General features: G+C 31.6%; 1 protein-coding gene across 6 annotated transcripts in view; it reads left to right on the top strand.

Annotated features, from left to right (window-relative positions):
- The window catches only part of LOC115209612, a 278,107-nt gene that overhangs the window by 67,157 nt on the left and 188,257 nt on the right, over positions 1 to 22,693 (top strand). For 5 of the 6 annotated variants that reach the window (XM_036501249.1, XM_036501248.1, XM_036501246.1 and 2 more), the window contains exons 4-7: positions 2,293 to 2,628; positions 3,117 to 3,236; positions 17,800 to 18,024; positions 18,125 to 18,879. In XM_036501249.1, coding sequence (XP_036357142.1) covers positions 2,293 to 2,628; positions 3,117 to 3,236; positions 17,800 to 18,024; positions 18,125 to 18,879 — 1,436 coding nt within the window. The remainder of the gene's footprint in view (positions 1 to 2,292; positions 2,629 to 3,116; positions 3,237 to 17,799; positions 18,025 to 18,124; positions 18,880 to 22,693) is intronic. The other variant, XM_029778055.2, reaches the window with a different exon arrangement.

Below are 22,693 nucleotides of genomic sequence, written 5' to 3'. Positions count from 1 at the left end.
TAAGAAACAAGATGAAAAAAGGAAGTGGATTGGAATCACTGCCAGTGGTTACAGTGAGATGTGCAGGAAAGAAGCTCCCGGAATTGGGTGGTATGCTAATGAGTGATGGAATATACTGCAAATGTGAGATGTGCTTGCATTTATGGTAGTGAGACATTAGATAATGGATGAGGAGCTACAGAAAAGATCGGAAAGAATGGAAATGAGAATGGTTTGGAGTGTCCCTAAGAAAGAGCAGGACAAACAACAAATTTAGGATAATGATGGGAATAGATACAACATTTTGGTCATGTCCTGAGGAAGGATGAAAATGACTGGGTAAGAGAATTGATGAAAAGGAACAAGGAAGGAAGCAGATGGAGAAGATTGAGGAAGACAGTTAAATTTGATGGAAGAGGATATGAAGAGAAGATGATTGGTATGGTAGGACTGTAGAGGATAGAACTAACCAAAGATTCTCATTGGGGCCCACAAAGCTAACTTCGCAGTTCACGAGGAAAATGGTTTTAAAACACTTTTGTTGTAATTAGTAACAAAAAAGACTAAATGCATAACTTCATTACCAAATATTTTTATTTCATTATTGTGTGTATATATATATATATATATATATGTACACATCATAAATTATTTACAATGGACAGATTGGTGTCCTCACCTTGTTTGTTATTATCACAACGGTTTGGCTGATGTACTCTCCAGCTTTCATCAGGTGTTCTGTTGAAATTTCATACCCAGCCCATTATTTGACTAATGGGGTACACTGTTCTCATTCCAAAAATATATTGCTGATGTTCTTTTTCTGTTGATATTATTTTTCAAGTCCCGGCCTGGCACTTGAAATCTGAGGGTTAATATGAGTCCCTGCCTGGGACTTGAAATCTGAGGGTTAGTGGCCCATGCTTTTATCCACTATGCTATATAGTGGATAAGAGTGTGTATAGAATGACCCATTGTAGTAGTTGCTGTACACAGGTGAGCTAGTGTTAATACTATAGAGTTTGATTGGTTTGTAGGAGATGATGATTCAGTGGAAGGAATGCATGGAAGCAAAAGATAGGAGAATATTGGAAAGACAAAGGTGATGACAAGTGGTAATCCATATGGTGAGTGGGAAAAGCAGAGAAGTGACTGTGTGCAATGTGCAGAAAGTGAATTGGGTTAAACTAACCCTCAGATTCTTAGTTCAATCCCAGGCAGGGACTTGAAAAATAATATCAACAGAAAAATGACATTAGCAACATACTTTAGGAATGAGAACAGTGTACCCAGTTAGTTAAATAAAGGGTTGGGTTCGAAATTCCTCCAGAACACCTGATGAAGGCTGGAGCGTTCATCAACTGAAACATGATAACAACAGACAAGGTGAGGACATCTATCTGTCCATTGTGAATAATGTACATAATTTCTCATCTCAAAAATATAGAATAGTACTTCATAAATTATCTTATTTTCTTTTTCTAATTTCATAGAGGAAAATGAAAATTAACATTAAATTGATGCTTGACAATGTGCAATAACAGCAAGATACTTAATCTTTGGAATCTTTGCGACCAACTTTGTATGTGTGGTTGCTGTTAAAATAGAATGGCCTTGTCTCAATGTTTTGGAGGTGAATATGCATAGAAAGAAAGTGCTAGAGGGTTCATAGTGAATTGCATAATGTAAGGTTTAGTAGTAAATGCGAGTCATAGTAGGGAAAATGAAATACAGTGAGGGTTTAGTTGATGATAGTAAATATATATTGCTAATGCAGGAGCAGCAGTAAAAGAGATGGGAGATCAGTGTTTATTGGTAGGTTGTTGGTTATAGTATATTGGTAAATAATGACTAGGCAATGAACTGATAGAGTTGTTGGCACATCAGTTGTGGTATTTATTGTGGCTTTTTATGTTCTGGTTTCGAATTTTGCCAAAGTCAGTTTTGCTTTTTATTCTCCTGTGGTCTATAAAGTACCTACCTAGGTGGAATTGTTAGAGTATCAGAATTTATTTCAGTTATTTGCATTGTGAGATTGAATCCTGCTATAGCATACTTGGGTGGTAAACTTAATCTGTTACTTGAATTAATATCAGAATCTGGTCCTTGAATGCTTTTAGAAGAGTCCACTATATTTTAAGCACTTGAACCAGGTCTCTGTTTTGAGTTACTTTTATTCTTCTATTTTACCAGTAAGAAAGGCCCTGGAAAGTTTTGTAGATAGTTAGTTTTAAAATGTTTGACTATTTCTTTTTTTCATTTATGTAGTTTCATATATATATATATATATTCCTTCTCTTCTCTTTTTTTCAGTATCAAAGACCACTGAATGGACATGTGCCTGGTCTAAAATGGGTTTTCCTAACAGTAGGCATTTCTACTATGATATCATTCTTCTTTGCTTTGATTTGTGCTAATTCATGGAATAAATCCCAGGGGTTTTTAGATGTTAGTGGTCAGCCTACAGAATGCTATGATATGACACAGCAGCCCATGATGTATAGATCCCGCAACAGTATGTATTTAGCATCACAGGGTGGTGACCTACCTCTTCATGCTGAAGAAGAAGCTGACAACAATCAAAATGAAGATACATTAAAAGGTGTTCCGGAGATGCCTGAGGAAGAAGAAGCCGAAGCTCTTAGAATGGTAAGCACTTGTCTGTTATCTTCTGAGGAAAGAGATGTTTACTGTTAGTGTTTCCATAAGAAGCTAATTTATCTTTCGATATTTTCTTTTATTTGAAGTTTGTTTATTTTAAAAATAATTTTGGTTAAAAGTGTTTGAGTTATGTTGAAAATCTTCTTTTTTGCATGCTAATATTTAAATTAAGAATTAAATTTTTTTCTAACGTTTTGTTTTTACTTTAAATGATAATGCTCTTTTTAGCGTAGTTAAAATCATGGTGAGGCACTCATTGTTTCCCTGTTTGTGTTTATATTTTAAGATTAGACAATGGGACACATTTTATTCTTTTTTTAAATATACATTTTGGCAAAGCAATGACTGCTTTGTACTTCTTATTTATGTGAGAAATCTAAACAAAAAGAGAGTATTGGAAAAAATAAAAGAAAAAAAGCAATTAAGATACTCTCAATAGTGTATCATCGATAAATAGCATGTGTTTGGCCTCACAGGGTGGAGGTATGCTACTACTTCATGCAGAAGAAGAAGAAGCTGACATCTACCAGAATGAAGATACATTAAAAGGTGTTCCTGAAATGCCAGACGAGGAGGAGGCAGACACTCTTAGAATGGTATGATATTGCTACTGAAGTTTTCGAATTCAAATAGATATTGGTCGTCTACATCTCCTTGCCAAAATGTTTGAAAATAAAGATCCCAGTACAAATATTTAGGTTGATGGTTTTTGTTGTATATATTTTTGTCAACTTTAGGTATTGATTATATGAATTTAGGTTGGCAGTCTTTTTCAGTTCCCTGCAAAAATTAGTATCATATAAAAATGTTTTAAACTTTTATTAGGGAATTTTGGGGGAGAAATCAAGTGATAGGATAGATTTCAAATAGATATTATCATACCATAAGCTTCAAATAAATGAAATGATGGCAATCTGGATTGTTGTAAGTTGATAAATAACTAGACTTCAATGAAAATTAAAACTGAGTATAGATTTCAAGAAATATTAGTGATTTATGATGATAGGAAAAAAAAGTATATTTATATTATTATCATTAAACATAATTAAAAATTAAATGTTTTGTATTGAGTATGTAAAAGTATCTAAAAATTACTATAAGTAAAGAAAAGCTTCATGAATTTCTCACATACATATGAGTCATTAAGATAACATCTTTTGAACAACAAAACCTCCTTAATCCTTAATAATAGTTTGGATAGTAGTCATCATTAAATTTTTAGAGTGTTTCATAACCAAAGTGAAGTTTTAGGCTAATTCTCTAGGTAATGCATTAATTTAAATAAGTAAGCTCTTCATTATGTTTTAAAATTTCTCTTAGTACAATCCATCTTGTATTCTTAATATATGAAAACAGAACTTTGCAAATGACAATCACCTTTCCATGAACTTAGAAGCATGAAAGCAGATCAACAGAATTATGCATGTGGAAATGTTAAACACACTCACACACTTTCCCTATCTTTCTCTTTCACATATTTACACTTGTACATTGTTGCTTATATTACTGAGTTTAATACATAATGTTTTATGCTGCCACATTTGAAAATGAAAATATAGAAAAAAAGTGAAATTCTTTTCTATATTACATACTTATTTCTCACCTTCTTACCATTGAAAAAAGGGAACAAAAAAATAAATAAATTATGAAAATTATTTTTGTGTTGAATATTTGCAGATAAGTGTAAATTTTACATTATTTTCTCTAAAATGTGTTTTTGCTGTTAATATTTGCAGTATGGAAGAAACAATGTAAAAAGTAGAACAGTAATTTTAATGATTAAGTTAGGTTGCTGTTTGTTAATGAGTTTCTTCCTTGTTAGTTGAGCACTTTTTTTTCTTCATGGAATATGTTTATTTCAGCAAAGTTTTAAATAATATAACAATGTAAACTTATTGAACTTGAGAGGCACTATCATCATGTGAACAGTCAGTAATTTTGAGCATTTAGACTTTATAAAAATTAAACATATATTTTGTTTAATTTTATTTTTGTCTTTACATCTGTTTTTACTATGTCAGCATGGGTTAGATAAGATTCCTTGGAGCAGTATTCTGTGGCAAGATGCTGTTCATGATGCCAACTCTTCATTGTTTCCATCTTAGATACTGTTGAAAAGTTGAAGTACATATTGTGTATGAGAGACATGATAAATGTCCTTGCAGCACAACTGTTGTCATTGTAAAAGCATAGGAAGCGGACGCACACACACATACACACACACATATGCATCAATGCATATATATGTGGGTGTGTGCATATGCATGTGTATGTAAATGTGTGTCAATGTCTATATGTATATATGAATGCATGCATGTATATATAGAGATGTGGGTACGAGACACATTAAGCCTTCAGCTTTTCTTGAACTCAGGCAATGTTTCTAGTATCCATTTTTGCTGTGTTGCTTGTCGATATCTTAGGACATTCTGAGCAATCTCATATGCCTCAAAATTATCACTAATCAAGTAATGGTAAGTTACATAGGTGAATCTTTTTGAAACACTCACCTTAACTCTCTTTACAATTGGATTGTTACCCAGTAGCACTAGTATTGATACTAGTATCCAGTTTGAATAAATTTCCTTTGTTTAGATCTTGTTATTTCTAATTAGTTAAATTTGAAAAGAAATGAAGATTGAGTTGTCAGCTGTCAAAGTATGCATACTTTTTTTGAGTCACCCTGTATAATATATATATATATATATATATATATATATATATGGAAGTTTATATTTCGGTACATATGTGTGTATGTTTGTGTGTGTATATATATATATATATATATGGCAGTTTATATGTATGTATATATGTGTGTGTACATATGTTTGTATGTGTGTAAATATATATATATATATATATATATGATAAAGGTTAAAATTTTAAAAAAATATTATCTGTTGCCAGCATACAAAAAGTAGACTAATTAAGGTGAAATCATTTTCAGCATATTTTCTGCATATAGTCTAGAAATTTTTCTATGCCCTTAATTACATATATATATATATATATATATATATGAAAGTTTATATGTAAGTACATATGTGTATGTATATTATATGCGTATACATTCATGCATATATATCTGTATATATATATATATATATTATATATATATAATATATATATATATATATATATGAAAGTTTATATGTAAGTACATATGTGTATGTATATTATATGCATATACATTCATGCATATATATCTGAAATGTGTGTAGAATGATAGATAGAATTGCAGGGATATAAGAGACAGACAATTGGATAATGTGAACAGTTACTACAAGTAGACAGAATGTAAACATAAACTGAAGAAAAATAAAACTAACCTAGAAAGTTGTGCACAGCAAACTGTATGCTGTAAAAAGGAAAAGTTGACTGACACATCTGGTGAACCCTAAGAAAGAAAAAGAAACAAGAAAAGAAATGATACCTGTTTAAAACATTTCTGTATCTTTTAAGTGTGTACATTGTGTGCATACAGTGTGTATATATTATACACATACATACACTTGTATATATATTAAGTATATGTTAAGTAGTGTTGTGTAGAGGAGTTACTTCAGCTTCCAGTAAACTGTTAATCTTCTTTTCAATAATGTAACTAACCATGTAGCTCCTCTACATTTAGAAATCTGTTCTGCCCAGGTCCTTTTCTCTCTTCTCTCTGCCCTAATCTCCTAGCATAAAGTTGCCCCTTGGGTTTTGTTGTCTCGCAAGCTGTAAGGCGACCTTACTACTTCTGGTGACATAGAAAAGAACTACCACATTTTCCGGTGTTGAAGACACTTCGTTCTCAAGAACATACTCTAATTTTGACAACCATGTTGCAGACCAGCATCCTGTTCAATGGGGAGTATTATAATCTCAGTCATTTATATGAGAAGCGGGTTAAGCTCTTGCTTTATAAATGCTAGGACTTGTGACACACCTAAGCATTGTTATAGTATTGTTTTAATCCATGCTGCCAAAATAATTAAGACTTGCTAATGTATAAGAAGTTATTTCCATCATGTCACTTGATTATTTATTTTATTATATTTTTATTGTCCACTTGGGTTGGAAAAAATTCATCGAGGCAGATTTTCTACTGCTGATGCCCTTCTCATCAACAAGCATCACTTGTTTTCAAGCAAGGGTATATTCCTCTATGGCCAGATATGTTTGCCATTCTAATTTGGAAATGAATAGTATCGCTTGTCAGATAGTGATGCTTGTTTACAATCATGTGGTGAGAAGACAAGGGGTGCACTCAAGCACACACACATATATGACAGGCTTCTTTAAGCTTCAGTCTAGTAGATTCACCTATAAAGCTTTGATTTGCTTGGTGCTTCTTCTGAGTACAGTTCTTTAGACTGAACCTAAAATCACATGGTTGGAAAGCAAGTTTCTTAAAGATGTAGCCAGGCCTGTACCTATACACAGCTATTCCTAGATCAACCATTTGGAAGATGAATAATGCTTTGTTTTGTGGCATTTTTATTTCAGCACATATCTGTCTTTTGGAATTCTTTGTTTTCATTGCTGTTCTCTACACAGTGTCTAATAAATCTTGTATGTTTATGTTAAACTAATTTAAACATTTGCTATGAGGCAAGTTCTGCTTTACCTAAACTATATTCCTGCTATTCTGACAATAAATCAATGAAAGTCAATATAACCCATGTTTTATCTTAACTATAGTGAATTTGTGCCTAGCCAAAAGGAATTGTAATCTAACTAGCCCATGCATTCTTCAGTAGACTTCTGAGAATACATTCTTTTCTTTTGCAATATGTATTAACTGCAAATTGTTAAAATTATTTGGCATGACTATGTTTCAGAATTTCCCTTCACAACAATATGGTATCTGCTGTTGTCACACCATAAAACATCTTGTGCTGTAACCTTGAGCTGACTAATAATACTTTGTGAATGAATTTTGGTAGAAAAACATTTTGGAAGCCTGCATTTATTTCTCTTTGCCTGTCTTAATTTTGATGCCACTTAACAAAAAACTGGCACTTTTTGTTTATGTTCTGTGGTTTATCAAATAGAGCTGGACAAAATAACATATCTGGCCATAGAGGAATATTCCCTTGCTTGAAAACAAGTGATGCTCGTTGATGAGAAGGTTTATCAAAAAGAGCTGGACAAAATAACAGTTTTAAAAATTAGCTTTGGTTTTGATATGAGTAATTAAACTGTTGATTGTAGTACCTCAATATTGCCATGGTCCAATGGCCAAAACAAGTAAAGGAATAAAAGTATAAATGTGCAATATTCTGGCCTAAATATTTGGCATTTATGAATCAATTTATTGTAGCATTATTTGTGTGTGTTTGCTGTGAACATGCACTAACACGAGCATGTGTACCCACAAAATAACTCTTTATTATATTGATTATATAATTAATTGATTATGTTCAACTCCAAACAAAATTCTTCAGAAAGTATTAATTTGATAATCATTCACAATATTTTTGGAAGATTATTTTTATTCAACTTACTTTTTTATCTGAAAGAGAATCTACAATTAATTTCTTCACTGTTATTGTTTCATTTCAGTAAATCTTATATTTTTTCTAGTTATAAAATATCTCTTATAAATTATGGGCCTTTCTAAAAGTCCTTTTGATTGTACTTTTGGAATAGACTTTATTTTTCAGAATTAGTCATAAAATGCAAAAACAGAAAAATAATTATTTCTTAAATTTTTTGAGAGATTAAATTTTGAGCTAACCTATTTATTTTAGAATACTTCAGTCTTTTTTTTTATCATTTTATTTGTCAACATTTAAGATAAATAGGGTATATGACATACCCTATTTTACAAGTATATTTTGTGGAATAACAAATTTGGTGTTTCATCATATACTTATTGAAAGATGTTTTAAAGTGGTTTTTATAGGAAAAGAATGGTATGACTCTGTGCATGTAAATGAAATATGGCAGTAGAGTGGAATAAAGTATGAAATCATAAATTTTTCCTAAATATACGATGGTATGGGTGTTCTGTATTTCATCTTTATCTTCTTTCAAATCAGCTGTATAGTTGTTTGTAATTTTCATCATGAGGACTACTACAGATGTAAAACTCCTATTTCTGAGTGTGATATTTTGTGTAACCGTGATTGGCCTCCAGGGTTTCACACTACTGCTAGTTTTGCTATCCACTTGTAAATAGCTGATAGGGAGATCAAAATTTTTCATTCTTTTCATCTTTCAAGAAGTTTTCTTTTAGATAATTAGATGACAATACAAAAAAAAAGAAATAAATAAAAATTAAAAGAAAAAAACCAAGACAGAAGGGGAAAAAATTGTAACTTTGTTATTGATTTAGTGTGTGCTCTACATCACTATTGATGAAGTGAAATAAATGTAAAATGAATGGAAGATACAAAACTGAAGTGAAAATGACAAAATGGAGCTTTATTTACATAAAGTAAAAGGAAATAAAGGTTGAATCAAACCAATACATTGCTTATATGAAACCATGCTGAGTAGTGTATAAACTGATGGACAATTGTATGACTATGCATATAGGTATTTGAATGTATGTGTGTATGTATATGTGTACATGTATACAAGTATATAAATATATGTATATACATATATATTTGTATGTTTATATATGTGTGTATAGATGCATATATGAATTTTTATGGAGCCATGTAGAAGCACCTGTGCGATGCCTTGTAAAAGCATTTGTGTGGTACCAAATAAAAGCGCCCATGCAGTGCTGTGTAAAAGAACCCAACATACTCTGTAAAGTGGTTGGCATTAGGAAGGGCATCCAGCCATAAAAAAACTATACCAAATCAGACTGGAGCCTGGTGCAGCTCTCCAGCTTACCAGCTCTGGTCAAACCATCCAACCTCTGCCAGTATGGACAGTGAAATGATGATGATGCATATACGTGTATGTGTGTATATGCATTTGTATATGTGGTTCAGGAGCATCAGGCCGTGCAAATGTATCTTATCAGGTGATAGACACAACTCGTTAAGATAACAGTTCCGCAATGCATCTTCTCATTTTGAGGAAAGAAAAGCAGCAAGATGGAGGAAATGTCTTCATTTACATAGAAGATCAAAAATAAAATCACAGATAGAAAAAAGACAAATGAACATGCAATACAGTGAGAAAAGTATTGAAAATAACCGTTACCAAATCTGGATGTATAAACACCCTTGTGCAAGCTGCATGGTTTTTGTACACTCGCTCATACAAGCATCTGCAAAAATGTGAGCATATGCACACATGAGGTTTGGTGCACTCACGATCACAAAGCGAATTAAATATCTATTTGATGTTTATAAGAATGGGGAGGTTAAAAGTAAATTATGTTAACAGTTACTCAAAATTTATTCCTGCTGCATTGTGCAAAAGTACATTTATATGTATGTAGGCATCTCAAGGGTCTTTCAGAAATTCTAGTAAGAATCATACAAACTCGGATACACATCTATATTTCTGTTGTGTAAATATATGTATATATATGTATATATATATATATATATATATATATATATATATAGCAGACTTACGTTCACATATGTACGTATATATATATGTATACACATACTGCATGTGTGTTTACACTTTAAATCTTTACCAAGAAAAATATTGTCACAAAGTATTTCCTTTTTATTTCATATCAAGTTTTATTATATGCTTTCATTAAAATAGTGATTGAAAATGGTTTAGGTTTTCAGATATACATGTGTAAACAATTACATGAATTTGCATTTGTTTCTGAGTGCTGTTATTTTCCCTAGTTGAGTGACTTGGGCTGGGGACCTTTATCTAAAACAGTAAAATATCTTTAGCAGGGTTTGTACCTTCACATTACATTTTAAGCTTTTTGAGACAAATGCAACAACGTGTACATGCACGCACATGTTTGCAGATATTCAGAGGAGACTGTTTAATGTCATTTCTTCAGAGAGTTCAGAGATATTGTAACTGTGTGATCTTTTGATTTGCTATTTCAAAACCAGCTGTCATAGCTTTATAGTGACTGATTATAGGATGAATCTATTGGAAATATGGGAAATGTTCTACTATAACAAACATGTTGAAGCAGTTTTCACTTGACTAGAATAGTGGTAGTTTGTAATTTTACTCCATCAAAAACTAAAATCTTTCTGTAATTTTGGTATAAAATTGTTGATTAATTGATGCAGTGACTAATTCTTGGGTGTTTTAATTATAGTGCTGATCATTAAATCATTAACTGCTTGTAAAATAAATTTTAATATTGTATGATTACTCGTTAAATTTGCATAAATGTAATCTTATACTGGTTTTCTGTATTTTTTAATCTTTTATTTCAATGTATTTTCCTATACTTAAAGGAAAAATTTCATTTTATTTCATCTGATATTTATCTTTGGCATAATTCACTCTTTGTAATACTTGTATATTTTAGATGAAATCTATATAATTCATTTTCACTTTTAATTTGATACATCTGATTTCTGTAGCAATATATTTTTATTCATGAAAATCAGACATCTTGGTTGATCAGTTTTTCCACTTAGCTATCATTTTCTCATATCTGACTCTCAGCTATGATGTTGTACCTCTTTTCACCTTAAGTAAGTGTTTGAGCAATCTAGCAGTGTGACCATGGAAGCTAGGTTGCAGAGTTTTAATTTAGAGTAACTGAGAGTTGCTAACAGAGTAACCCTCTTAGAGATAGCTAGGTTGCTGAGAGTAAACTAATTTAAAGAGACTGGGTACATAATGAATGCTGATTTATTTAGCTATGACCCACAAAATCTCAACAATATCAAAGCAATATATTTGTTCAATAGATTGAGTAGGTAGTCTGTATTGAGTGGTCAAACAAGAAATGTTTACATAAATTGTTAGCAATATTGAGTTGACTGACCAAAAAGCAAAACTAAAATTGTGCACCAGATATGCAGTGTAACAGCAGTAATTGATTGTATATTAGGGGTTACTTACTTTGATGACTTACTAGAAATTGTAGATAAATTTAACAATCACACTCACTGGTTCTTAAACATGGATGGTAGCACCCTTTAGCAACAATGTTAGCTCACAAGGGTCGCATATCTTAGAAGGGGTACTTACATTTTAGATATATTTTCATAAAACACCTTTGTCTAAATTGAGAACAGGACATTGTGATAAAGCAATTAAAAAAACTTATTAATGAAGCACTCCGGTTCAATAGAAGTTTGCTGGTGGCAAATAATCTGATTGATTTGAACTTCTGTGTGTATATTCACTTATATGCTTTTCATGTTGCATGCATTGGATGGTTCAGTAGGATCTAACTTTTAAGGAACATGTGTTGCATAGACATCTACATTTTGATATTGTTTCAATGACATCTTCTCTCATAATACCAGTGTTATAGAGGTTATTTTGCTCTCAGCAAGATTAAAAACTCCTTTCAAACATGTGTTTCTCTGATCTATTCACCAAACAAGCTTTCAGAGTGTACTGGGTGCTTTTCTTGTTTTATGAGTACTAGTGAGGTCATCTCAATTCAAAAGACTGTAAAACTGCCATGACTGAAAGAAAAGAGAATGTGTGGTGGTTTTAGGGGAGGTGTTGAGAAAAGTTAAAGTGTGATAAAAGAAACGAATTCATTGTTATGCAAGAGTGGCTGTGGAGTGAGTAAGAATGAAGACAGTACTGGTGAGGTTAATGGAAGGGAAAGAATGGTGTCAGTGGTTAGTGAGAAAAAGAGTCAGGGCCAGTGTGGTAAGGGTGATGGGAGTGGTTGAGTAGAGGCAGCTCAGTGCTATCTCATGTTATAAGGGTGAATATGGAGAATATGGATGAATTGGGTAGGTGTGCATGAAAGAAAGATGGAGAAGAAGGGGCTAAGAAGCTGGAGAAACTGTGGGGAGAGGGTCACTGAAAGAAAGAGCTGAAGAGGTGTCATGGAAGAAGAGGGAGTGGCTAGAGAGAGTGAGAGGATGTTAAGGCAGCAAAGAACTATGGGGAAAGTGTCAGAGAGAGTGAGAGAAAAGAAGACAGAGATATCATAGAGGCAGTGAGGGAACAATGGAAGAAAACGGGATAGTATTTGCTTTGTCATGCTTACATGAGAGTGCAGGTTTTCTCTAGCTTTGAATGCAACCATTTGATGTTGTCTGCTGTCTTCTATTATGTGAGGTTCTGTATCTTGAGATTGGTTTTCATAATTTCATTCTATATCATTTTAGGTCTTCCTCTTCTAATAGCACTGTCTACTTTGAGCACTCAGCAGTTTGTTATCCCTTCTCATCACATGCACACACAATGTAGTCTTCTGTCTTGCATATTGCATCTGATTCCTTTTCAACACAGCTTTTCTTTCAGGTTATTTGTACTCAGGCTTTCATGTGCACTAATATTACACATGCAGTAAAACATGCTCACTTCCTTTCTAGCCTTTGTAAATCCTCTGCATTCAAAGCACATGTCTCACTTCTATGTAAAATCTTACTTTGCACACAAGCATCATACAATTTTCTCTTGACTAATGAAGAGGATTTTGTTAAAAGGAACATTTTAAACTTATTCTTACTCTGGCCACTTTGTTTCAAAACACACACCCACTCCAATTTGATTACCTAACTAACATAAATTATGGATTATTCCTTTAGAGCCAGCTGGGCTGCTGAGAGAATATATTTCCTTGGTACTTTTTGAGCTTAATGCTCCTGAGCATATGTCACATAAAACCTTTACTGTTAACATGACTGTGATTTCCTTCTCCTGTTGTGGTCCATTATTTACATAGGGTATATTGCTTCGAATGTTTGCCTTCTCCTTTTCTGCATATTATGCACTGCAATTACCCTGATGGTAGTAGAGACCTGATTTTTCTATTTAGCATAATTTTAGCCTTGGTTTTTATTATTTTAAGGCTTTTCAACTCCTGGTTTTATTTAAATGTCTGAAATTCCTTCTCCAAATCTTTCAAAGGTTCTGCTGTATGAACAGTGTCATCAGCAAATAGGAGTTCTCATAGATAGCTAATCTCAAACTACTCTCTAATAGATTAAAGTACTTTAACAAAAAAGAAGAGAGTTGAGAACTGAGCACTGATGGATCCCTATCTGTATCACTAAACTCATTGATAATTCTCACCTTGCTGACTGCATTAGTGTACATGGCTTGTATGACCATCACAAACTATACATCTACCAGTTCCCATGGTGAAAAACCAGATGACAGCACGGTATCCTATCAAAGGCCTTCTCTACATCAGTGAATGCTTGGTATAGAGTCTTCCTTTTTTAGTAGGAACCTCTCTTGCAGTTGCCGCATTTTTCTGTTCTAAATCAGTTTCTAATTGAGTTTGCTTTATATATAGTGGGTGTGTTTATAAATATTTAAATATGTATCATCATCATTTCTCTGCTCTTTTGTGCTGGCATGGGTCAGAGGCAGCATTTTATAGAAAGATGTCTTCAGTGCCAACAGTTCAGTCACCTCTTATAACAAAGAGAAATGTGGTGTACTTATTTTAAAACCTGCCTACACATAGTATTATATAAGTTTGCAAAGAAACTGAAATGTTTAAACTGAAATATGTATGCATGCTTTTATATATATATATATATATATATATATATATATATAAATGCAGATAATCAGAAAATGGAGAAAACCTCAGATTAACAAACACATTAGTTGGACCACATTTATAGCTTATGTAATCAATTGAACCACACGTGTATTTATCGTTATGGTAAAATCTGGTGTGTGATTGAGTGGATTTCATCCAGATAGTTTTGGCTGAGGAGCTACAAGTGGATTTTTTGTAAGTAAAATTACATTTAATTCATTAATAGCGAAACAATTGTCCCAAAATAATCTGTATTTTTGTTATTTTTTATTTGCCCTGTTCGTGTGAGCTAACAATCGTACTGACTTTCATGGGAAACATGTATTTTTGTGGTTGAAACCTTTTGGATTAACTAGTGCTAGAGTGAGCCATATAGTGACCACTCTCTTATATTTATTTTTGTATAAAATATTATAATATATTATAAAATATTATAATAATCCAGGTTTCTCGGAGCACTGGGCCACTTGGTGTTGAATAGATATACTATTAAATTAGTATCTAATTCTCTCACCCTTATTAATTAATTATATGTATGTATATATATATATGTGTGTGTATATATATATTTGTATGTATGTATATATATGTGTATATGTATATTTGTATGTATATATATATATGTGTGTGTATATATATATTTATGTATGTATATATATATATGTGTATATATATTTATGTATGTATATATATGTGTATATATGTATTTATGTATGTATATATATGTGTATATATATATTTATGTATGTGTATATATATATTTATTTATGTATATATGTATGCATGTATATATATATATGTACATATATATTTATGTATGTGTATATATATATGTATATATATGTTTATGTATATTTATGTATGTACATATATATATATTCATGTATGTGTATATATATGTATATATTTATATATATATTTATGTATGTGTATGTATATGTATATATTTATGTATGTGTATATATATGTATATATATATTTACGTATGTGTATATATATGTATATATATATTTACGTATGTGTATATATATGTATATATATATTTACGTATGTGTATATATATGTATATATTTACGTATGTGTATATATATGTATATATTTATGTATGTGTATATATATGTATATATTTATATGTATATTTATATATGCGTATATATATAGATATTTATATATATGTGTGTGTATATATATATATATATATTTATATTTATATATATGTACTAAAGCAAAATGGCAGCGAAGTGCAGACAACTGGCAGGATGGATACTGAGTTCCTTGAAGACGAGACCAAGAGACCGTGTTGACTCTGTGGAGAACCTTTGTTCTCAGCCACCTGGACTATTGATACAATCTATGGTTACCACATAGTCCAAAACGAACAGCTGAGCTTGAAGCAGTCTAATGCCAGCTCACTAAAAATCCTGAAACCATGCAGTGGTTGAGTTAGAGATAGGCTGAGAAAAGTACAGCTTTACTCCCTGGAACAATAATATACATATGGAAAATCATAGAAGGACTAGTATCTGAAGACAATGAGTTAAAGAAGTCCTTTTCTTGAATAAGAAGCAAGTATTAGTTATAAGAAGTGCATCCAGCCATAAAATATTGTCAAATAAGTCTGTATCTAATTCATGCAAACTTGAAAAATGTGGCATAAAAGCTAATGAATAAATATATAATACATATGTATATTTTTGTGTGCCTCTTGTGCATGCATGTATCATTTGATGTATAATGCTGGAAAGTATATTTTTATGTATGTTTGTATGTTTGTGTATTTGTTTAATTATACAGATAACTCTATGGACTTTGGGATGTAATGCACTTTGTTCATGTAAATCATTGTATTCAGTGTTTGTGTATGAAAATATGCATATTATTGTGTTCACATTACTCAGTCTAATTTTTTAAGTCCCTGCCTAGCTGTATTCATGGATGAAATTATTATGCACTTCATTCCCTACTAATGGAATTTAAGTAACAATGAATTCAGTTTAACTAAGTAAATCTGAAGAACTTCTTTGGTTTAAACTTTTCACTTCATCCTCTATGCCCAAAGCTTTTTTACCTCGGCATAAAAATTTCTTTTTCACTCACTCTTGCTGTCCATTTCTAATAAATATATAAATAATACTTTTCAATTCAGTTTTGCATTCCTATAAATTCAACTAGTTCTGCAGTTTATGAACCTGCTTGCAAGTAACTCATTGTATTCCACCCGTGTGAGGGAATGATGCCATCAATATAAATGGTATTGTACAAAAATAGCATTAAGCCTGAAACCAATCATCAGTGAATCTTTGATCTTATGTTCTTACTTTCAAGCTTTAATTTGTAAATATACATATCTATATTTTCAATATTTTCCTATATTCACATTCATACTCACACATACACACATATTGATAAGCAGGATTTTAGGCTGTTTATCTTAAATTAATCTTAACATTTCTCAATGAATGTTATCCAAAATTTGCACAAATCCATTATGATTTTGAAATAAAGGATGAAAGAAAAAATTGCAGTTCCAAGATCTCTCTTGGATAAACAGTGAAGATTCAAGAAACGAGATGGTCAAGATGAAATCTGATATTCACAATAGTGTTAAACTCCCCCGTTTTCTCATTTTTTCTCCCTTTCTCACATAAATATACCACACAGAGACATGCTTATTCCTTTTAAATGACAGTATATATTGGCAAATGATAATTATTAAAATTACCTGTGTCAAAATTATATCTTTGTGGGCTTAGTATCTTGTTTCAAATGCTATACAGTGTAGAACTTAATATAATCTTTCATGGTTTCATATTTAAATTTGTTTATGTTTATAAAATATTCATGTATGAAGAACATGGTCATTAAAGTTTATAATATTTAAAGGTGTGTGTGTATGTGTGTAAGGTTGAAGTCCTACAGTGAATTGACCTTCTATGAGAAGAAGGATTGTTAGCTATAAATGTTCAGAAACAAGCTTACTATATGGGTAGTTCTCTTTTTTTACCCTGTCTAATGATGAGCTAAATTTCAGCACCTAAGCAAAACAGTGCCTCAGCTAGTATACAGGATTTAGTAAATAAATTTTTGTTGATACCTGCCTATACAAAAAAGCCATAGCTCTCATTTAGATTCATTGTTCCAGGTATAAGTTAGCCTGGAGAGACACAACCAGGTCAAAATAGTCTTTCTCAAAGTTCTATTACATCAATGAATCGAGGGTGTTATGAACATACATGCATGAAAAAGGAGAAGATATTCTCCAACGATGGTAAACAGTGGTGTTTAACTTATGTCTGAATTGGCTAGAACATGTTAAGAATGAGTATTTACATATATGTATATGTAGATATATGGACATACACATATCTATGTATACTTATGTATATATTTATATCTATCTGTCTATAATTTGTAATAACCACTTATTTTACTTGATGCAAAGAGGTATATTCATATTTTATAGTGTTCTGATTTTCTTTAAATTTTATCAAAAGATATTTCCTCAGTATTCAGAAAGTATTTTTGTTTTAATCCACTAATCTGATTTAAATAAATTTTTGTTATTTTCTTATTAGGAGGAATTGAAGAAATCAGGAGCCTTTGAAGCTACAAAGGACTTATCTGATGACAGTGGTGGGGAGAGAGATGAAGAAGAAACCGAATTCATGAAAAGTGAATACGCAACTTTACCTGTTAGGGTTGATTTGGCCTGGCCTGAGAAGAAAGGCAATGGAGATGAGGGCATGGAGCAGTGTGACCTTTCTGAAAGCAGTTCAAGGACATCAATAATTGAGCCATCTGTAAGTAGCTGTCTGTTATATGTAATAGTTTTGTAAATATGAAAATTGTGCTAATTATCAACTTGAGTGATTTGGTATGCCTTTTTTTTTTTATTTGTAGAGTGATTTTCAAGAATTTCAGTCAGCAGCAAGCGATGAAAGTAGAATTCTGGTAACAGCTGCTGAAATCCACAGTAAGGATGGAACAAAACAGTATAAAAGTAGAACAGCAGCTGATTCATCTGATGCTTTTGTTAATGTTTTAGTTAAGCCTTCTCAAATCGATACACCTAGCTTCAGTCCCACAGGAAATATTCAGCTTGCAGATGAAATTAGTACTTTGCCTGAGAGTGGACAGTCTTCAGCATTTCGAAGTAGCAGTGACCCAATTTTTGGAAATGAAGCACAGAAAGTATTTCTTGGAACCACAGATACTACTGTTGATGTTGATCCTGGAATTGAAGATCCTTCACAAATGTTTCCAATGCCTAACCTTGAAGAAGTACAACCAGCATCTTCAATCACATCCTCTGCTGAATCAAAAGCAGCTTGGTTATCATCTAGTGTTTCAGGACAAGGTCAACCTCGACTGGCAACTTTTCGCCCAATATCTCCAAGAGCTGCGTCTCCTGGAAAGCTTGGGAGTCCTATGACCCCTGATTCTGGAGATGAAACAAATGGACGCTCTCAGTCAAACCAATCTACTCCGAAACGTAGTAAAACTTTGTTAGGAGTTGCTCCGCCTCAAGTTCCTCCCAAATATCAGTCACTAAGGAATTCCAGAGGTGCTGAAAGTCCTAAGGAGGAGCAGCCTGGTCAAGGTCAAGGTACCAGTAGTGGTAGTGTTGGAAGAAAACCTACATCAGGATCAAAACAGTAAGTACTTTTTTATGTACAGTTGTGTATATTTAAGTATTTTGAGTATTGTAGAATTTTGGCTTATTGTAATTTGAATTTCATTTGAGCAAAAGACAAAAGAGAACAATTTGTCATTCTGCTTTTGTATAATTAGACATAAAAATAATGTTTATTTAATGATATAATCCCATGATCTACTTTATTTTTTAAGTCACAGACATATATTGCTAAAATTCACATTATTGTAATAAAAGCTATTGATTTTTGGCAACCATATGCATATTTTAGCATCATCATATCAAGAAATTAATGGCTAGTAATGAGCTCTCAAATGATTTTTTTCTAAGAATAACAAAATCTGTTGGTCTAACTATTTATGAGTTTCCTTTGTTGTGTATTTTATAAATAGTTAGAAGTTTAGATATGGTACAAAATGACTGAAGAACAATAGCAGTTTTAAAAAATTGTAATTTTAAGGTTTGTAATTCTCCAAACTCACATAAACAAAGATCTTGAAAGGTATCCTCAAATGAGGATTTGGCATTTGTTTATTTCAGTAGCAAAAAAACTGATGCTTATATCAAAAGAACAGTATTGCACCACACCTCACTTAATTATGAGCAGCATTCAGCTCTGATCTTCAAAATCACTCCAATTATTAAGTCTCACTATCATTGTGGATGCAAAAGCACATCCTTAAGATTGCTAAGGCTGCATCCCATTGAATGACCCTCTGCTTACAGTCAAAGATAATTCAGCCTCCGACCAACAGTTATTGATATCTACAAGGTTCTGTTGGGGCCCATTCTGGAGTATTGCTCTAACATCCGTAATGGTGCTACTTTGTGTTGATACTTTACAACTAAGGCATTATTGTTGGTGATCAATTTAACACATTCAAAAACTATGCTACTAGTATTATAGACAGTAGATGGCAGGATTGGTATTTTGCTGGACAAAACATCTTAACCTATTTAGTTATACTTCATGATATGAGTTCACACATGGAAAAGTTTGACTTTACCTTTCATTCCTCTTGAATTTATAAACAAGTTCCAAAATTTGAGGCCTTGTATCAACGTTAGAAATTTTTTTATTTTAAATCAGTTAATTAAAACTCAGAATTGGACTCTTTGGAATAAGCACAATGACTCTCTATTTTAAAAATGCCATTTCTTTGATCAAATGACATAAAATAGTTATTGTGAATATGTATATGACTCAATTAAAGAGATGTTGTTATAGTCAGGAATAAATTGCTTAAAAGTATCTGAATTCAATATTGTAACTAATGAAGTAAGAAATCTTAGCTTGAAATTTATACTGAAATTACTGTTGAATTGTATAAAACTAAGTTCAGAAATAATTACATTAGTTTTTTAAGAGTTTAAGTAATGGTTATATTGTGATTTATCAAAATTAATACTTAACAAAAGGAGACCTGTTCAGAGAAGTTTTGAAATGAGTTAATAGATTAACATATGGAAAACCTTTGAACCTAGAATATAATTCTTAATGAAAGTCATGTTTGTTCATACTGTTAATTTAGATATATTCTTAAACCAATAAATGCTGATTTATTACACAGAGAATCTTATAATAAAATAAGCAAAAGTATTTATGTAACAACTGTGAGATACAAAAGCATATCAAAAAATATACAAGTATTCATTTTCTTATTAACAAATAACATTTTTACTTTTTATAACATAATAACATTTTTTTTATTACTTGCTGTCCGTTTATATATTTTGTACCAACTTCAACTCTGGCTCTTTGATTTTTTATTTAAGAAATATTTCATTTATAATTATATAGTAATAATATAGGTTTTAAGTGAAATCAAATAGTTTTCTTTCTGAATATGGTACTTGCTATTTTACTTTTTTATTTTCATAGACTTTTGGCCTTACAATTCACAAGAAATTTTATTTCTGAAAGTGACAACAATATTAAGATCAATAACATTAACACTACTTTGTAAATGTATTATCCATGTGATTATTGAAAACAAGATAATATCATTTTTTAGTATTAAAAATAAAAAGTAGACATGTTGAACATGTTAAGAATTTTCACCATTTTCTTTCTTTTGGATGTCAGACTATAAGAATTTTGCTTTCAAATCAGCTACATCATCTCAACAAGCTGATGTTATATCGTTTAGTATTTGACATTTATTATTCCTCAGTGTTTTATTTCCCACAAAATTCCAATACTATTATAATCCAGTATGGCAAAATTATTGAAAACATTCTTGCATTTTCTTTTTAGATCTTTCAGAGTGCTTTTTGTTATCAAAATTTCATTTATATAGCATTTCATTTACATAAATTCATTTACATTCTTATAATGATAAATATAAAGATTTTACGGCCTAATTATAAGTATATCAAATGAAATGTCATGTAATATTCATCCTAGCCTTTATGAACTGCATTTAAAACTGTATCTGTTTCTATGGTTAGAGTCAATAAAAAAATATCAGTCTCCAAGTATTGGAGTCAATTGAATCAAGAACAGGAGTCTGGCATTATGTTCACTGATAATCCTGTTCCCAAACCATACTAATCTTCAACTTTCCCTAAAGTAACATTGGTAACATGGAAAGGACAGACTTATGTTACATGAACAGTTGTTGGTCTTCCATATAATTAATCTTGTTCAGACCTGTACTCTGTAGAGGACACTCTAGTATTACTTCACTGCCATCTACCAACACAAGCTGAATGAAACCTCATGAAACATATGGAAGCTAATGAAGGATATATATTTTGGTCATGTAAATATTAATTAGATATTAACTTGTTTTGTAAGATTAGATTAATAAATGTATAAACGTAAGAACAGTTTTTTGTATTGACTGTTTTATGACCCAAACATTAAGTTCAGAAATAGTTAGCTCATATATGTAATTGATATGCAGATTTTTCTGTTGGATCTAACCTCCTACCCCATGCTTTTTCTTCTACTGTTTATATTTATTTTGACTTTTAAATCAATATCTCTAGAGTAGCATATGTTGGGTGAGATTTGCAACTTTAGGTATTTGCTGTTTTTGCATTACTGTTAGGTATTCTAATTACCATTTATGAGAAGCTTATAGAGAAACCAATTCAAGGTTGTTTTGGCTTCAACAACAAAACCATGAAGTGGGTGTCATTTCTGTTTGTGTGTGTGTGAAGGCATATAGCTTATAGGTTTGGGTATTTGGCTCACAATCATAATGTTGTGAGTTCAATTCCTGGTTGCACATTATATCTTGAGCATTTTATGTCACATTCTATGTCTCACTGAATCTCTCTGAGAACTATGTTAAGTGTACACATTTGTGGAGTGCTCAGCCACTTACACGTTAATTTCATGACCAGGTTGTTTTGTTGATTAGATCAACTGGAACACTTGTCATGACCAACGGAGTGTAAAAGAGAAAATTAGTAGGTTGTTCATGTAAATTAGAAAATGTATTGAACTAACAGAATGAGAATCATGTTAAGATAAAGCCAAAGCATCCTTCTCCAGTATCACTTGTGATGGTGTTGTCTGGCTGGAGATTTCAACTCCAGTTCACTGGTGGAAGAAAGAGATCCTAGTTACCTTTATCAGAAAACTGACACAATACAGGTGATCATGGATGTGTGGTAAAGAAAATAAAATTTGAAGTAGAGATTCCTATGTAGAAACAGTAATACTTGAGACAGCTTACATGTGTCCCCAGCATCATGCTTGTGATGTGATATAGACTGTTAGTGACTTATTTTGTAGATTAAAACATCATTTGCACTTTTCATATATTTACTATAATCTCATGATTAAAATGATTTCTGCAATA

This window comes from Octopus sinensis, linkage group LG3, assembly GCF_006345805.1.
Source record: "Octopus sinensis linkage group LG3, ASM634580v1, whole genome shotgun sequence".
Taxonomy (NCBI): domain Eukaryota; kingdom Metazoa; phylum Mollusca; class Cephalopoda; order Octopoda; family Octopodidae; genus Octopus; species Octopus sinensis.
Note: the sequence above shows the minus strand (reverse complement) of the source record. Positions and strands in the feature narration are given on the sequence as shown.